Source organism: Eleutherodactylus coqui, chromosome 2 (assembly GCF_035609145.1).
Source record: "Eleutherodactylus coqui strain aEleCoq1 chromosome 2, aEleCoq1.hap1, whole genome shotgun sequence".
Lineage (NCBI taxonomy): Eukaryota > Metazoa > Chordata > Amphibia > Anura > Eleutherodactylidae > Eleutherodactylus > Eleutherodactylus coqui.
In genome coordinates, this window is record NC_089838.1 from 207,130,191 (window position 1) to 207,148,820 (window position 18,630).

Below are 18,630 nucleotides of genomic sequence, written 5' to 3' on the forward strand. Positions count from 1 at the left end.
ACTCCTTTTTTCACCAACGCACAAATAATACCTTCTCATGTTGCCATTTTGAAATAATGCCCCCTTTTAGAAGTATTGTCCCCTTTTCCGCCTTTCAAATATAATGGCGCATTTTGCTCCTTTAGATATGCTATCTTTTGCCCCCTTTTATATCTAATGCCACTTCTGTCCCTTTTATATATAATGCTATCTCTTGCCCACTTTTACATATGCCAACTTTTCATCTCTTTTACATAAAAATATCCAATCTGTTAACCCAGTTTACCTAAAGATGCCACCTTTTGCCCCTTTTCAGATGCCCCCTTTGCCACCTTTTGTCCCTTTTGCGATGCTCCTTTGCCACCTTTCACCACTTTCACCTATACTGTCTCTCTATAAAAATATGGTAAAATAAAAAAAACAAAACAGGCCATACCCATCTTCCCTGTTGCTACCTGGCAGCTGCAGTCGGTGCCACAATCCACCGCTGACTTCCAGGTTGTGCGATCATGTGACACTCACAATCGCTACAGTCAGTCCCTGGCCTCAGCGTTAGTGAGGCTGGGAATTTCCACAGCAATCATGTATGTGTCACATGATCACACAACCTGGAAGCCAGCGGGGTAAACTGCAGCTGCTGGGTAGTAACAGGGAAGGTGAGCATGTAATGTTTTTTTTTTTAATTTTATTAATCAGATTTTAGGTAAAATTAAAATCAAGGAGGCGCTGAGTGAGAAGCCCGCGAGCCGGCAGCAAGCCTTTCAGGTTGAATGCTTTGCGCGAGTACTGATGGACCCTAGCGGTGATGTCAGCGCTCATGCAGTCGTTTAAAAGACTGTCGGCCTGTGTAAAAGGGCCTTTAGAAAGCAGTAGATAATGATGCAGCAGGATTTTCTACTAATGATCAAGAATGTGAATCATTGTGGTAGTCTGACCAATTTTCTTTTTACTGTCTCCCTTATCTGTACTTTAATTTCCTCTGACATACTCTGTGCAATTTTTTTGCAGGTCTCCCAGTTTCCCTGGGGTCCAGGATTCTGCAGTCCGGAGTAGTTTGACAGGAACAGATCTTAGAAGTGGTCTTACAGGGACAGATCTCCGTGTCCCCCGTCTCATGAATAGATCAGTGTCCTGTACTCTACGAAACCCTAAATCAGAATTGTACGGGAGTCATACCACCACAACACAGGTGAGACATGCAACAACTTTATAAACATCTACTTGGATGTTTTAAAGGTTAATTAACCAGTAATTAAACAAAACAAATATAAAAATTACCGAATCGGTAATCACAGAACATAAAGCTACACAACATACAAAATAAGGAAGTGCCTAAAAGAAGAGCTGCCACATTGGACTAGAGTAATGGTAGGTACATGTTTAATTCCAACCATGCATTTAGTTACATGGAGATTGTATGTTTTTGAGTTTATGAGAGCTTTATTTTAGACCTCTGGTTTCTTCCTATAGTTCAAATGCTTACAAAGTACATGGTGTAAACTGAAATTTACTCTAGGCTCTATATGCTGGTACATATATACAACATGTACATATTGTAGACTCCAAATGGGAAATATTCCCTATTAAATAATTTATTTTTAAAGACTTGTAGAATATATAGCTGATTTGCACAAAAGTATAATAAAACTAAAAATGAAGACAGAGTACTTTAATTCCTCAGACAACTTCCAAAGTGTATCGGTCAAATGAATGGCAAGTTAAGTAGTCATCTTTTTAGAATATGGAAGTACAGTACAGTGTTTAGAACAAAGGGGTACTTTATACAATGGTGTCTATAATTTGCTGATAAAGGCCTAGATTGTTGGGTGGTTAAAACTCCCAGTATGTATAGTATGGGCACTGGTCTACAATATAATGACGGCTGCCTTATAAGGCCTTAGTCACACGGGCGTTTTTTGCCGCAATTTGCGGATCGCATGACGGATGCGCATCCGCAAATCGCGTGACTGGGGCCGAAAAATCACCCGAAAAAACTGCTCCTAGCCGCGTTTCAATAGAAACGGGCCGGAGCTGTCCAGCGCATTGAATTCAATGGAGCCGGCAATACAGCCGGCTCCATTGAAAGCAATGCGCTGCGGGCGATCGCGGGATGAATTGTCGGGAAAGGCTTAAATATATAAGCCCTTCCCTGCAATTCATCCAGAAATGTGTAAAAATAAAAAAAATATATATACTCACCTTGTCCCGGCAGACGGAGTTCAGCGCGGCTGGCCTGCAGTGGGTGTGAGTGGGTGTGAGTGAGAGCTGCCTCTGATTGGCCAATCACACCCACTGCAGGCCGGCCGCGCTGAACTCCGTCTGCCGGGACAAGGTGAGTATATATATTTTTTTTATTTTTACACATTTCTGGATGAATTGCAGGGAAGGGCTTATATATTTAACCCCTTCCCGACAATTCATCCCGCGATCGCCGGCAGCCCATTGCTTTCAATGGAGCGTGCTCTATTGCCGGCTCCATTGAATTCAATGGGCAAACATCGTTCTTCTCTGCCACAGCTGTTACAGCTGTGGCAGAGAAGAATGATTTGTCTTCTATATGTTCTCAATGGGGTCGGCGCTGCTGCCGCCGGCCTCATTGAGCGCATATAAAGAAGAGAACAGGAATCGCAGATAGGTGCGATCTGCGATTTCTGTTCTATAATTTATCGGACGAGCGCATAAAAAAATGGTTTTAACAAATCGCCGGACACATGCGCATGCGTAAATCGCGCGAAAAAACGCCCGTAGAGTGTAAAATATGTCAAAAATTATGTTTTATTGTAGATTCAGTTTGGTCTCTTTAACAAAGCAGATTGCAGTGTTCTATACTGTATTACCCATTGTAACCTCTTGATGTTGGCTTGGGACTCTATATAGATATTGTATGGTGCGTTTTCACATTAATCCAATCACTCCCTGCAGGTCAGTGGGCATTGTAAAACAGTTCCTACTCTGGAGTATGGATTTTTGGTGCAGGTGAGTTGTCAGCAAACATTTTAAATTGCATGTGGTATTTAAAGAAATTGTTACCATCTTTTTGCACCCCTATCTGAGGGCAGCAGATGGTACTGACAGTCACACTCATTACAGTGATATGCAAATAGGAAGATGGAACAATACCTCTGCAGCGCCACCTATTGGAAGACAGCATTCATGCACGTCAATGTCAGACTCTTTATAACAATGACTGGCAATTGAAAACCAAGCCAAAATACCATACACAGACAGCTGTTACTGGGTTTTTGCCCCTCATCAGTGTGCAGTAGGTTTCTGGCTTGGTTAGTGAAAGGCCTATAGATGTGGGTTGGAAAGGGAAGCACATGCATAGATGACTACTTACAGTAGTCCTGCATATTCATGATAGCTACATCCACCATGCCCTCCAGCCATTGACTGACTATTGTCTGGCTATTACTGTAAATAGAGATCTGCCAATCATTGGCTGGAGGATGGGGTGGGTGTGGCCAGCCTACAGCCTATGATTATGCAGGACTAGTTCTGTGTCTGGCTGCTACCGGTACTAATAAAATGCAATTTTCTTCATCGAAAACTGCTGCACAGATGCACATAGCAGACACATCACTGTAATCAGTCTGACAGGCACTACCTTATGGTGCTCTCAAGGGCTGCAGAAGATGGTGACAGATTCCCTTTAAATTACTCATTAGTCTTCCTGCAGTCAGTCATGAGCATTGTTTATTTTCATTCTCTTTTCTCTACTTTTCACATTTTTCAATTTTGGTTCTTGTATTTCATAGTTGTTTCCCTTCTGTAGATAATGAAGTATGCAGAACAGCGGCTACCCACTCTGAATGAGTATTGTGTAGTGTGTGATGAACAGCATGTCTTCCAGAATGCATCTATGCTCAAGGTTGGTCAATTTTGGTATGAAACGTGATTTCTTGTTATGAAAATGTAATTATTGGGTATCTTACAGGATTTACCTTTTTGTTTGCCTTATTGATTTCTTTTCCATATCGACCATCTTAAATCTTGCAGCCGGCAGTGTGTACAAGGGAGCTCTGTGTCTTCTCTTTTTACACTCTGGGAGTCATGTCTGGGGCTGCTGAAGAAGTGGCTACAGGAGCGGAGGTAAATTTAAAACGTATTGTGAGTACCTGTATTTGATGGTAGGAGGGAAGAAAGTCCTATGAAGGCCACACTCCAAGACAGGCCTGGATCAGCTTCCATGCATTTAGTGATGGAATCCGATGGCATTCACATAGATTGGGTTCGGTGGTCCAGGTGTGATTTTTAATAATCAAAACAGGAAAAGTAGTCAGGACAAACCATATTTCAGATCTGCTTAAGTCACTGTAAAAGTCTGTACATAAGCTGATTTTGTCATCTTTTTGGTAGGTTGTGGGTCTGCTGGTTGCAATGTGTCGTGCTGCACTTGAGTCACCCAGGAAGAGTATTATATTTGAGCCATACCCTTCAGTAGTGGATCCTAATGATCCCAAAACACTGGCCTTTAACCCTAAGGTAAAAAAAAGTTTTACATCATATCACTTTTAAGTCACGGTACTCCTAAGAGAGAGTGGTTATCAGTTTTTAGAGGCCAAATGGTATTACGTGCATTGAAAATAGATGAAATGCACATGTACAATGTTCAAATTGATATCTCTAACTAATGCTGAAGAATAAACATGGAAAATGGGTAGTGATATCTCTATTCAGATTGTAAAACGAGCAGATTTATCATTCCATGCCTAGATAGCACCAATCAGAATTACGGTTAGTAAACTGTATTTGTCACTGTAAGGCCAGTTTCACACAGGCGTATTATGGGCACATTTCTGCGTCCGTAAAACAGGCGTCTGTCCTGACCTCAGGGTTTACTGTCCCAAACTGTCACCATCATAGGAATCTATTGGTGGGTCAGTAAACACTGCGGCTGAGACACTTATCCGTATTACAGATGCAGAAACAAGGTCGTTACTATGCTCTTGTAAAACTGGCCTTAGTATTAGTAAACTGGTATTTGTTAGTAAAGCGTTGAAAATGACTTTTTAGAGGTAAAGACAGCAGAAACAGATATAGGCAGACAATATGCATAGCATTGTGTAATGTTATAAAATTATGAAGTGTACTACGGCTTTTTTGTACTTTATAGTGTCAAAACAAATTGATATTATACAATTAAATGACACTAGGGAATGTAGTGCATCCATGTCTGGATTTATACCTGCGCAGCCTGTAGACATAAAGCATTAAACCTTCTCTATCAGAAAAATAAAACACTCAGAGCATTCAAAAATTCCAGTTCAGAAATATAATCACAGGATTAATTTGGTAGTATATGCTGTGGTCTAATGATATTTTATATTGAGACTTGTCCTCAATGACACTGTAATTGGATATGTTGTAACTTATCGCCGGTCACACCCTGGTACAATGTACTGGACAAAGCCTTTGTTGATCCCATTATGCAGTCTGTTTTAGCTAGGCTCCAGTTATCCAACAGTAGAATATATTGTGGCCGATATATACATTAGTATTCTACATTGTCTATGTTGTCAGCTGCCTACACACAGCCACATTGTGAAAGAACTTGAGATAAATATATATATATATATATATATATATATATATATATATATATAAACCTTATAGACACTACGCAAACATACAAAGAATGGAAAAATGGTTGTAAATGTTTTAAGAATTGTCTGTACCTGCATGTAGTAGAGCTGAGTGTCGGTACCTGTGTGTAGCAGAGCTGAGTGTCTGTACCTGCGTGTAGCAGAGCTGAGCGTCTGTACCTGCGTGTAGCACCGCTGAGCATTTGTACCTGCGTGTAGCAGAGCTGAGTGTCTATACCAGCGTGTAGCAGTACTGAGTGTCTGTAACTGCGTGAAGCAGTGCTGGTTGTCTGTACCTGCGTGTAGCAGAGCTGAGCGTCTGTACCTGCGTGTAGCACAGCTGAGCGTCTGCACCTGCATGTAGCAGAGCTGAGTATCTGTACCTGCGTGTAGCAGTACTGAGTGTCTGTACCTGCGTGAAGCAGTGCTGAGTGTCTGTACCTGCATGTAGAAGAGCTGAGTGTCTGTACCTGCGTGTAGCAGAGCTGAGTGTCTATACCAGCGTGTAGCACTACTGAGTGTCTTTACCTGCGTGAAGCAGTGCTGAATGTCTGTACCTGCATGTAGCAGTGCTGAGTGTCTGTACCTGTGTGTAGCAGAGCTGAGCGTCTGTACCTGCGTGTAGCACAGCTGAGCGTCTGCACCTGCATGTAGCAGAGCTGAGTATCTGTACCTGCGTGTAGCAGTACTGAGTGTCTGTACCTGCGTGAAGCAGTGCTGAGTGTCTGTACCTGCATGTAGAAGAGCTGAGTGTCTGTACCTGCGTGTAGCAGAGCTGAGTGTCTATACCAGCGTGTAGCACTGCTGAGTGTCTTTACCTGCGTGAAGCAGTGCTGAATGTCTGTACCTGCATGTAGCAGTGCTGAGTATCTGTACCTGCGTGTAGCAGAGCTGAGTGTCTGTACCTGCATGTAGCAGAGCTGAGTGTCTGTACCTGCATGTAGCAGAGCTGAGTGTCTGTACCTGCATGTAGCAAAGGTGAGTGTCTGTACCTGCATGTAGCAGAGGTGAGTGTCTGTACCTGCATGTAGCAGAGCTGAGTGTCTATACCAGCGTGTAGCAGTACTGAGTGTCTGTACCTGTGTGAAGCAGTGTTGAGTGTCTGTAACTGCGTGAAGCAGTGCTGAGTGTCTGTAACTGCGTGTAGCAGAGCTGAGTGTCTGTACCTGCATTTAGCAGAGCTGAGTGTCTGTACCTGCGTTTAGCAGAGCTGAGTGTCTGTACCTGCGTTTAGCAGAGCTGAGTGTCTGTACCTGCGTGTAGCAGTGTTGAGTGTCTATACCAGCGTGTAGCAGTACTGAGTGTCTGTACCTGTGTGAAGCAGTGTTGAGTGTCTGTAACTGCGTGAAGCAGTGCTGAGTGTCTGTAACTGCGTGTAGCAGAGCTGAGTGTCTGTACCTGCATTTAGCAGAGCTGAGTGTCTGTACCTGCGTGTAGCAGAGCTGAGTGTCTGTACCTGCGTGTAGCAGAGCTGAGTGTCTGTACCTGCGTGTAGCAGAGCTGAGTGTCTGTACCTGCGTGTAGCAGAGCTGAGTGTCTGTACCTGTGTGAAGCAGTGCTGAGTGTCTGTACCTGTGTGAAACAGTGCTGAGTGTCTGTAACTGCGTGAAGCAGTGCTGAGTGTCTGTAACTATGTGAAGCAGTGCTGAGTGTTTGTAACTGCGTGTAGCAGTACTGAGTGTCTTTACCTGCGTGAAGCAGTGCTGAATGTCTGTACCTGCATGTAGCAGTGCTGAGTGTCTGTACCTGCGTGTAGCAGAGCTGAGTGTCTGTACCTGCGTTTAGCAAAGCTGAGTGTCTGTACCTGCGTTTAGCAGAGCTGAGTGTCTGTACCTGCGTGTAGCAGAGCTGAGTGTCTGTACCTGTGTGAAGCAGTGCTGAGTGTCTGTACCTGTGTGAAACAGTGCTGAGTGTCTGTAACTGCGTGAAGCAGTGCTGAGTGTCTGTAACTATGTGAAGCAGTGCTGAGTGTTTGTAACTGCGTGTAGCAGTACTGAGTGTCTTTACCTGCGTGAAGCAGTGCTGAATGTCTGTACCTGCATGTAGCAGTGCTGAGTGTCTGTACCTGCGTGTAGCAGAGCTGAGTGTCTGTACCTGCGTTTAGCAGAGCTGAGTGTCTGTACCTGCGTTTAGCAGAGCTGAGTGTCTGTACCTGCGTGTAGCAGTGTTGAGTGTCTGTAACTGCGTGAAGCAGTGCTGTCTGTACCTGCGTGTAGCAGAGCTGAGTGTCTGTACCTGCGTGTAGCAGAGCTGAGTGTCTGTACCTGCGTGTAGCAGAGCTGAGTGTCTGTACCTTTGTGTAGCAGAGCTGAGTGTCTGTACCTGCGTGTAGCAGAGCTGAGTGTCTGTACCTGCGTGTAGCAGAGCTGAGTGTCTGTACCTGCGTGTAGCAGAGCTGAGTGTCTGTACCTGCGTGTAGCAGAGCTGAGTGTCTGTACCTGCGTGTAGCAGAGCTGAGTGTCTGTACCTGTGTGAAGCAGTGCTGAGTGTCTGTACCTGTGTGAAGCAGTGCTGAGTGTCTGTAACTGCGTGAAGCAGTGCTGAGTGTCTGTAACTATGTGAAGCAGTGCTGAGTGTTTGTAACTGCGTGAAGCAGTGCTAAGTGTCTGTACCTGCGTGTAGCAGAGCTGAGTGTCTGTACCTGCGTGTAGCAGAGCTGAGTGTCTGTACCTGCGTGTAGCAGAGCTGAGTGTCTGAACTCGCATGTAGCAGAGCTGAGTGTCTGTACCTGCGTGTAGCAGAGCTGAGTGTCTGAACTCGCATGTAGCAGAGCTGAGTGTCTGTACCTGCGTGTAGCAGAGCTGAGTGTCTGAACTCGCATGTAGCAGAGCTGAGTGTCTGTACTTGCATATAGCACAGCTGAGTGTCTGTACCTGCGTGCAGCAGAGCTGAGTATCTGAACTCGCATGTAGCAGAGCTGAGTGTCTGTACCTGCACTGCTCGCCCTCAGCAACTCTCTCCGTCAGCACAGCTCTCTCTGCACGACTTGCTCTCAGCACCGTACACCCTCAGCACCACTCTCTCTCTGCACCACGTACCCTCAGCATCGCTCTATCTGCATCATTTGCCCTTAGCACTGCTCTCTATCTTCACTGCTCTCTCTCTTTGCACAACTCTCTCTTTCTGCACTGCTCGCCCTCAGCACCGCTTTCTCTGCATCTCTTGCCCTCAGCACCGCTCGCCCTCAGTTCCACTTTCGCTTGCTTAGCAATACTTCACTGTCCCTAACCGTGCTGCCACTAGACTTAATATAGGAACTCTGAGCTGGCCTGACAGGTCACTCAATGTATCAAACTGAAATTTTATGATTTTATGGCTGTGGTGGTGAGGATGTACCAAATCTGATGACACCAAAATCATACAAAGGTCAGGCAAAGGGGTCAAAGTGTGGTGCTAGAAAAAGCCTGTAGGCTTTTGTTTATAAGATTTCAAAGTTTACTTCTGTACATGTCCTGCATCTCACCTCTTTGTGCAGAGTCTGAAGTATTGCATTGTATATATTAGTACATTAACCCCTTAGTGACGGCGCTATCGTAAAACTACGGTCCTGCTGTTGCAGGACGTGTATGGAGGGAGGTAGCACCGCTATCTCCCTCCATACAGCGCGGGCGTCAGCTGTTTATTACAGCTGACACCCGCGGGCAATAGCCGTGCTCGGCTGTTCAGCCGATCACGGCTATTAACCCTTTAAATGCCGCTGTCAATTCTGACATGCAAATCGGCCCCCCCGCGGTGAGATCGGGGGAGCCGTGCAGGTGTCATGGCAGCCGGGGGCCTAATGAATGGCCCCAGGGCTGCCTTAGCAGACTGCCTATCAAGCCATCCACACAGGGTGGCTTGATAGACTGCCTGTAAAAAAGCAGTAGGACGTAATGCTATAGCATTACGTCATACTGCAGGAGCGATCAAAGCATCGCATGTTAAAGTCCCCCAGGGGGACTTCGAAGTAAAGTAAGAAAAAAGATCAATAAAGTTTTTTAAATTGTAGAAAAAAAAAAAGTTATAAAAGTTTAAATCACCCCCCGTTTGCCATATCAATTACTAAAAAATCTAAATCATAAAATAAAAATATGTATTTGGTATCGCTGCGTCCGTAAAAGTCCGATCTATCAAAGTAGTGCATTATTTTTCCTGCACGGTGAACATCGTCCGGAAAAAAAAATAAAGAATGCCAGAAATACACTTTTTTAGTTACCTTGTCTTCCAGAAAAAATGCAATAAAAAGCGATCAAAAAGTTGTATGTATTCCAAATTGATACTATCGGAAACTACAGGACATCTCGCAAAAATTGAGCCCTTGCACAACTACGTCGACAGAAAAATAAAAAAGTTATAGCGCGCACAAAATGACCACAGAAAATAATTGAAAAAAATTTTATATCTTTAAAAAAAAATACAAGTACTACAGCAAAAAAAAAACTATATAAGTTTGGTATTGCAGTAATCATACTGACCCATAGAATAAAAATATCAGGTCATTTTTGTTGCAGTTTGTACGCCGTAGAAACAGGACGCACCGAAAGATGGTGGAATGTCATTTTTTTTTCCATTTCTCTCCACTAAGAATTTTTTCAGTACATTATATGGTACAATAAATAGTGCCATTGAAAAATACAACTCGTCCCGCAAAAAACAAGCCCTCATACAGCGTCGTCGATGGATAAATAAAGGAGCTACGATGTTTTAAAAGGGAGTAGGAAAAAACAAAAATGGAAAAAAGCAAAAAAGCTCCGTCACTAAGGGGTTAAATCTGTTATTCTTTCTTTAGGATTTTATTATCAACATTAGAACAGATACCATCTTAAAAAATCATACCTTCAAGCATTTCTTGCCTTCATAAGTATTGTATAAATAAGGAAGGTCCAAAGATATACAACTCAAATACTACTTCCACCACAATATTTAAGAAATAAAATAGCAGTGGGTCCCTGTACTGTACGTGTTGTACACATTTTATAATAATATTTAGACATTTTAATGGGTTACTTTGAAGACATAGCTTTGTTAATCATGATGCAGTAGCTAGTAGTTCCTCCTTGAACATGAACATATAAATGGCCAAGAATCTAAATAACCACAGGAACCTAAGTCCAGTCCGAGAGCTGCTGACCTTTAACTCTTGGAAGACTGCATTGCAGCAGATAGATTACAGCTACATCAGGCCTTTAAATATGATTGTAATGCCAACTGTTGTAGTTAATGTCAGAGTTCCTGACCTAGTCATTCGTAATTTAACCTTGAGCTATAAAGTGACCTTACTATGTTGAAATTAAAATACTTCAAAGCAACTATACTTTGTACATTGCCCACATCCAGTCATTTGAATATGTATAAACTGTAATACTATACAGTATACACACTGTATATACATACTTATAAATAAACGCCACATCTCCATGTAAAACTTATACTGTTTAGTTCATCACCATTCCTAACATATAATATCCCTAGTGAACATGCTGAAGTCACGTGTTCCAGTAAGTAGTTCATACATCATATAGCTCCATAGTAAATACATAATGTACCTTGTATATTATACGGCTTCAGAATGCAATATAAGTAAATCTTGCAGAGCCACAGACTAATTACTAATATTGATATAGCCTTATGATCAATATGGTAAAACCTCCAGATTTCTTTTGGAAAGTCTTAACTTTTTCTTCCTGCTAGGATTGAATTAGCTATTTGGGGGAAAAAAGACAGTAGGCAATATCAATATGCTGTGTAAATAAGTTCTAAGTGTCTAATAGCATGTTCCATCACCACCAAGTGAGGTTAGAACACCCAATAACAACTGCTTTGTGTGTTTCTCATTGAACATTCTTTTCAACATTTTTATTAGCAATTTAATATAAATCCATACCTGGGTACTACCCATGGTCTAGTAACGTCAATCATTGGCACTCCAGCATGAATTACAATGAAGTGACTGTATTATGTCTATGTTTACTGCAGAAGAAGAACTACGAACGTCTCCAGAAAGCCTTAGACAGTGTTATGTCAATCCGGGAGATGACACAGGTGACATAAAATGGGAGCACTGTAGGTGTTCTAGGGAAACAAGTGATTAAAAGAGATGCTAATATTTTGATGTTTTTTTTCTAGGGATCATACCTGGAAATTAAAAAACAGATGGATCGTCTTGATCCATTGGCCCATCCCCTTCTGCAATGGTAATTTCTTATGCTTATGTTGCTTATCAAAATACTAACAACCACCTGTCTGTGAGTAATGAGTGACTGTGTGAGTTACATGTGATGATGTCACAGAGGTCTTGAGCTCTGCCCCTGATTACATGGTGGTGACGTCATCTCAGGTCCTAAACACATGCAGAGCCGTGCTATATTATATTTGTGAGTGGTGCATTCTGCCACCAGAAACACTGATACTAGTAATTCTTTAAATATATTTATCACTTATGTGGTTGCTTATAAACATTTCTAGAAGTGGTCTGCTTTGAAACTGAAACCCCCTGTAAGGGCATGCTGGGAGTTGTAGTTATCCAGCAGTTGGCAAGCCACAGATTCCACATCAGTGATCTGGATAACAGTGATAGTAGTGTTATAGCTCTCTCGCATAAGTGTTTTCGGCTCATGTATCTCCCACAAGGGAGCATGCAGCAAGTATGCAATGAGTTGCCTACTTGCTGCATGCTGACAATCCCCATACACACCAAGATAGTGCATGCTGCATTCTTTTCTCCGTGCGCATTTCACATGCTGTAAGTCATTGTAAGATTGTTAACGCATGTTACACGTGCAAAACCCACATGGGTAATACTCTGTAAAATACGCTCATGTGAGAGAGCCCTTACTATCCATGTCACTTATATATATCTAATGTAATGTTGATCTACGGAAGTAAACTTTTAAATGGTAGCTATCATTTCATAACATTTTTAACATGTCATAATGACATATAAGAAGTTGTGATCAGTTGGGTGTCGGGTGCCGAGAACCCACCGATTGCTAAAACTAAGGCCTCATGTCCACGGGGAAAAGAAGAATTAAAATCCGCAGCGGATTTTAACTCTTCTCCCGCCAGCGGATCCGCACCCCATAGGGATGCATTGACCACCCGCGGGTAGATAAATACCCGCGGATGGTCAATAAAAGTGAATTTAAAAAAATATGGAGCATGAAAAAAAATGGACATGCTCCATTTTCGTGTGGGTCTCCTGCGGGGACGGCTCCCGCAGGCTTCTATTGAGGCCTATGGAAGCCGTCCGGATCCACGGGAGACCTAAAATAAGAATAAACTTACCCGCAGCGGACCGTGCAAATCTTCCCTTCTTCGCGTCCGGATCTTCTTTCTTCGGCCTTGTGGATGTGCCCGGCGCATGCGTGCGGCACGCCGACGACGTGCCGAGCACATCCGCCGGCCGAAGAAAGAAGATCCGGCCGCGGAGAAGAGAAGATCTGCACGGACCCCTGCGGGTAAGTTTATTCTTATTTTCAGCGCTCATGTCCGCGGGGCAGGAGGGACCTGCTACGGATTTTCCATGGAGAATCCGTAGCGGGCCTGATTTTCCCCGTGGACATGAGGCCTAAGGAGCTGAAAGGCTAAACTGAGTACTGTTTCTCTTCACCTTTGACCAGCTTTGCTTGGCTCTCCTTGGAGAGCCAAGTATGCGGTATACAGAGCCATAGAAAGCATATAAGTCTGCATATGAGTCACAAAACTTTTAGGAACCAATAGCTAGCCTTTAACAAAATTATGTCCATATTCCTACAATTCATGTATGCTGCTGTATCTACTGGCTTTTGACATAACATATTGTAACAGTGTCTATGACAATTATGGGTAACATACGCATATTACCTCTGTAAAATAGATTGATTACGTTTATCTTTGCCCGTATTGCTCAGACAGTTATTTTGCTTATTTCAGGATAATTTCCAGTAATAGGTCCCACATTGTAAAATTGCCCCTCAGTAGGGTAAGTACTTGATCCCAATCTGCGGTCTATATGAAAAGATGTTATTGTGAGCTAATGCAAAGTAATTATGTTAGAAGTGTAATAGAATACTATCTTACTCCAGCTTCTCTCTTTGTTGTATGTCATTGGTTGATCAACATAAAGGCTCAAAGGGAATCTGTCATATATTGTCTGTAGTACAATCTGTGGGCAGCATGTTAAGAGGAGCTGAGGGTTTTGGGAAATGATTCAAAAAACTTGGAACTTAGTAATGTAAATTACTGCTCACTCTGGTAGGAGTCCAGTTTAAGGCCCAACATAGTGATTGACAGGTTTCCTTGCTTCTCTTAATGGTAGTGATTGATGGTTATTTCTATATGCACTAATAAGACTTCCCACTAGACCCCTAGGCTTAAAATAAGCAGGAATTACAACGAATAAATGACTAGTTCTACAGAAACTTTTCCCATAAAACTATATATCTATCCACGCAGCTCTTCCGGCTCTATATTCTACTGCCTGCAGAATGGGCTGCATTTTCTATGTGGCAGGTTCTCTTTAACCCCTTAAAGGAGATGTCCCGCGCCGAAACGGGTTTTTTTTTTTTTTAAACCCCCCCCCCCGTTCGGCGCGAGACAACCCCGATGCAGGGGTTAAAAAACCCACCCGCACAGCGCTTACCTGAATCCCGGCGGTCCGGCGTCTTCATACTCACCTGCTGAAGATGGCCGCCGGGATCCTCTGTCTTCATGGACCGCAGGGCTTCTGTGCGGTCCATTGCCGATTCCAGCCTCCTGATTGGCTGGAATCGGCACGTGACGGGGCGGAGCTACACGGAGCTACACGGAGCCCCATAGAGAAGAGGAGAAGACCCGGACTGCGCAAGCGCGGCTAATTTGGCCATCGGAGGCCGAAAATTAGTCGGCACCATGGAGACGAGGACGCCAGCAACGGAGCAGGTAAGTATAAAACTTTTGATAACTTCTGTATGGCTCATAATTAATGCACAATGTACATTACAAAGTGCATTATTATGGCCATGCAGAAGTGTATAGACCCACTTGCTGCCTCGGGACATCCCCTTTAATGACGTGGCCCTTTTTTTCCCCAGTTATTCCCCCCTTTTAAGAAAAATGAAAGTCCTTTATTTATCCATCAACGTACGTGTAAGAAGACTTGTTTTTTTGTGTGACAATTTTTCAATGGTATTATTTAATGTACCATATAATGTACTGAAAAACTTTAAAAAAATTCTAAGTGGAGTAAAATTTAAAAAAAAAGACAATCCGACATTTTTCGGTGCATCTTGTTTCTTCAGGGCGCACAAACTGCAATAAGAATGACATGATAACTTTATTATATGGGTCAGTACGATTACTATAATACCAAACTTGTAGGCTGGGTTCACACTGGGCGGATTTGCCGCGGAAATACCTTCCGGAATTTTGCCACCGCAAATCCGCATGCGGCCGCTAATCCCGGGATTAGCCAGCCATGTGGACGAGATTTCTGAGAAATCTCGTCCACACGGGACGGCAAATCCGCTGCGGCAAAGCCGGCAGAAGCCGCCGCTGCGGCGTGGATTTGCCGACCGCAGCAAGTTCATTTTTTTTTCTTCCGCTGCGGCCGCGCTCTCCTCTATGGGAGCCTCAGCCGCAGCGGAAGAGCAAGCAGCCGGCCCGCTTCAAAACCGCCGCGGGTTTTGAAGCAGCGGTTCTCCCGCGGAAATCTCGCGTTTTTTTGCTGCGGCCAAACCGCGAGATTTCTGTCGAGAATCCGCGCTGTGTGAACCCAGCCGTATAGTATTTTTTTGCTGTACTGCTTTTACTTTTCAAAGACATTTAATTTTTCAAAATTATTTTCTGTTGCCATCTTCTGCGCGCAATAACTTTTTAATTTTTCTGTCAACATAGTTGTGCGAGGACTCATTTCTTGCTGGACATCCTGTAGTTTGTGTTAGTACCATGTTTAATACATATGACTTTTTGATCGCTTTTCATTGCATTTTTTGTGGGACACAGGGTGACCAAAAGGTGCATTTCTGGTGTTCTTTATCTTTTTTCAGACAGCGTTCACCGTACGGGGTAAATAATGCGATACTTTGATAAATCGGACTTTTATGGACGCAGCAATACCAAATTTTTTTTTGTTTTATTATTATTTAGATAATTTTATTATAAATATGTACAAATATGTTAAAAATTTTAAACTTTTATTAATTTTTAAAAAAATATTTAGCAATATCACACTCCTGACACTGGAAATCATGCGTCTCAAACCCCTGTTCCCCTTGAGCTGGCGCGAGGATTATATTAAGTACTTAGGGGTAGTCCTCCCTCCCGATCCGGGGAAGATATTCGACCTGAACTACGAACCCATGTATTCCGCTATAGTGAAAGACTTCGAGAGATGGAAGCCAATTACCCTTTCGTAGTTCGGCAGAATTAATACTATTAAAATGAACTCCCTTCCTAAATTCCTCTACCTTTTTCAAACACTACCTATACAGGTCCCGTGGAACTTCTTTGTGAAGCTCCAAAAGGCAGTGACGCGCTTTGTATGGGGCGGGGCTAAACCACGCCTAAGCTTTAGACTACTTACCCTACCAAAGAGAGGGGAGGGGCGGGACTACCAGATCTGCTTTTTTATTATAGAGCTGCTATTTGCAAGGTGGTTCTGGATTTGGTCCATGAGGGGTCACCCAAACTGTGGGTCGAACTGGAAGAGGAGGTTGCGGCGGGCCGGATCCAGGGACTCTTTTAATTGAATGGTGGGCTGGGAAGACAGGGCATCAGAGTTTCTTCTTTTATGAGTTCCTTTCTGAAGATATGGGATGGCTTTGCGCTTCGACACGGCCTAATAAAGGCTCCAGGGCCCTGAACACCATTGAGCGGGAACCCGGACTTCCCTCAGGGAGAAGCAGGACTGCCCTTACTGGACAGGTTGGGAACTCAGTTCCCTAGGGTTAGGGATATAGTTGATGGGGAGGGTCTTATGCCATTAAACACACTCATGGCAGGTGCGTGGTTCCAATATTTTCAGATAGGTCACTAGATACGAGCTCTGGGTCCGATCTCAGATCTGACGTCATCTTGCGCCCTCTTTGAGGTGATGCATGGGAGCCCTCGAAGGTCAAGAGGAGAGGTCTCCACGGTCTATGGCATTCTGATGGCTAGGGAGGGGCTGGACACCGGAGGATGTTTCAAGAGGTCATGGGAAAAAAGAGCTGGGATGGGAGGTGGCCGTGGATGATTGGGCCAAGGCTATGTGTTTAACTCATAAGATAACGGTCTCAGGTAATCATCAGAAGCTCAATTATAAGCTATTAACAAGGTGGTATCGTACCCCAGCGCACCTGGCTTAATACTATCCGGGTGCATCTGACCTGTGTTGGAGATGCCAGAGAGAGGTTGGTACTCTCACACATATTTGGTGGTCCTGTCCCCAGATTTTGACACTCTGGAAGGAGATCGAGGTTCTACACAACACCCTGAACGTGGGCTCTCTGGTGCTGACACCTGAAATGGCCCTCCTGTCGATCCTTCCGGGATCTATTAGAGCTAACAAGAGGAGCTCCCTTAGGTTTCTCCTCCTGGCTATGGGAATGGTGATACCTAGGCTTTGGAGATCTCAGGTTCCACCTACAGGCGTAAATTGGGTGACTGCCCTAGACGAAATAGGCCTCATGGAGGAGTTGAGGGCCAGAGACGATGCTAAATACTCTACATATCACGCTACATGGGAGGCCTGGCTGATGTTTCGCAGATCTTCAGGGTTCGGACAATGGCTGGTGAGTGGAGTTATGCCTAACTAAAAACAAATCTGGGTGTTGAGAGGCAGACGTGGGTCTGAGCTTCTTTATGTCCTTCTCTTTCTTACTCTTTATATCTATCTTTCCTTTTCTCTACTTCTTTCTCTCTTTCCTCTATTCCCTCTCCACTTCGCTTCTTTTTACCCTTCTTTTTCAGCCTTGAGGATGCCCTTTGGGCGCCTCTATGGGCTCCGCCCTCTCTCCCCCCCTCCCTAATCCCTCATGATGTTATATAAGTTTTAGTTAATTATCTGCTTTAGTTGAAGCAACTATAGCCAGTAGTAGTTTGGTGTTTATGGGTGGCCGAGCTTCAGGTGAAAAATACTATAAAGCAAGAGATCTTTGTAAAGCAAAATTCCATAGCAATAGGGGGTCAAGACCCGTGACTCCCTGGTCTAGATGAGGAATTAACTCTGGCAATGTTAAATTTGGAAATGCTCATCATAATGGTTTTATTGTGAAAAAACTTTAATAAAATATGTTTTGAATAAAAAAATATTTAGCTAATCTTTATTGTTCTGATTTTTACTTTTTTTTTTAGTCCTCAGAGGGCACAACAACTAGTGATGCTTTGATCGCTCCTGCAGTATGATGTAATGCCTCTGGCAGGCAGTCTATCAAGCCAGCCCTATCAAGCCAGCCAGCCCAAGCCAGCTCTTCATACAGAGCTGATTCCATCTCTTTATTACAGCCGGCACTCGGCGGCAAGAGCTCCGACCAGCTGCATGGTTGATCGGAACCATTAACCCTTTAAATGCCGCTGTCAATTCTGACAGCGGCATTTAAATCCCCACTGTTTGGGGGTCCTGTACGGCCACCCGCGATGAGATCGTAGGTAGCCGTGCAGGTGTCATGGCAGCTGGGGGCCTTCTGAAAGGCCCCAGGGTTGTCATGGCAGAATGCCTAGCAAGCCTTCCCAGTGGGTTGGCTTGATAGACTACTTGCCCAAAAGGCAGTATGATGTAATGCTATGGCATTACATCATACTGCAGAAGTGATCAAAGCATTGCTAGTTGTTGTCCCATGTGGGGACTAAAAAAAAAGTAAAAACAAGATCAATAAAGTTTTACTAATTTAAAAAAATAAAGTAATAAAGGTTAAAAAAACAAAACTTTTGCTATATTTAAAATAAAATAATTTAAATCATAAAACAAAAATACATATTTGGTCTCACTGCGTCCATAAAAGTCAGATCTATTGAAGTAATATTTTATTTACGCCACATGATGAGCGTCGTCAGAAAAAAAAAATTAAGAACGACAAAAATACACTTTTTTGGTCACCCTGTCTCCAAGAAAAAATGAAACGAAAAGCAATCAAAAAGTTGTATGTATTAC

General features: G+C 43.5%; 1 protein-coding gene across 3 annotated transcripts in view; it reads left to right on the forward strand.

Annotated features, from left to right (window-relative positions):
• PARP6 (poly(ADP-ribose) polymerase family member 6) overlaps positions 1–18,630 on the forward strand; it is a 62,105-nt gene that overhangs the window by 32,799 nt on the left and 10,676 nt on the right. For all 3 annotated transcript variants that reach the window (XM_066589943.1, XM_066589942.1, XM_066589944.1), the window contains exons 9-16: positions 988–1,168; positions 2,902–2,955; positions 3,755–3,850; positions 3,979–4,071; positions 4,339–4,464; positions 11,520–11,585; positions 11,670–11,737; positions 13,455–13,503. In XM_066589943.1, coding sequence (XP_066446040.1) covers positions 988–1,168; positions 2,902–2,955; positions 3,755–3,850; positions 3,979–4,071; positions 4,339–4,464; positions 11,520–11,585; positions 11,670–11,737; positions 13,455–13,503 — 733 coding nt within the window. The remainder of the gene's footprint in view (positions 1–987; positions 1,169–2,901; positions 2,956–3,754; positions 3,851–3,978; positions 4,072–4,338; positions 4,465–11,519; positions 11,586–11,669; positions 11,738–13,454; positions 13,504–18,630) is intronic.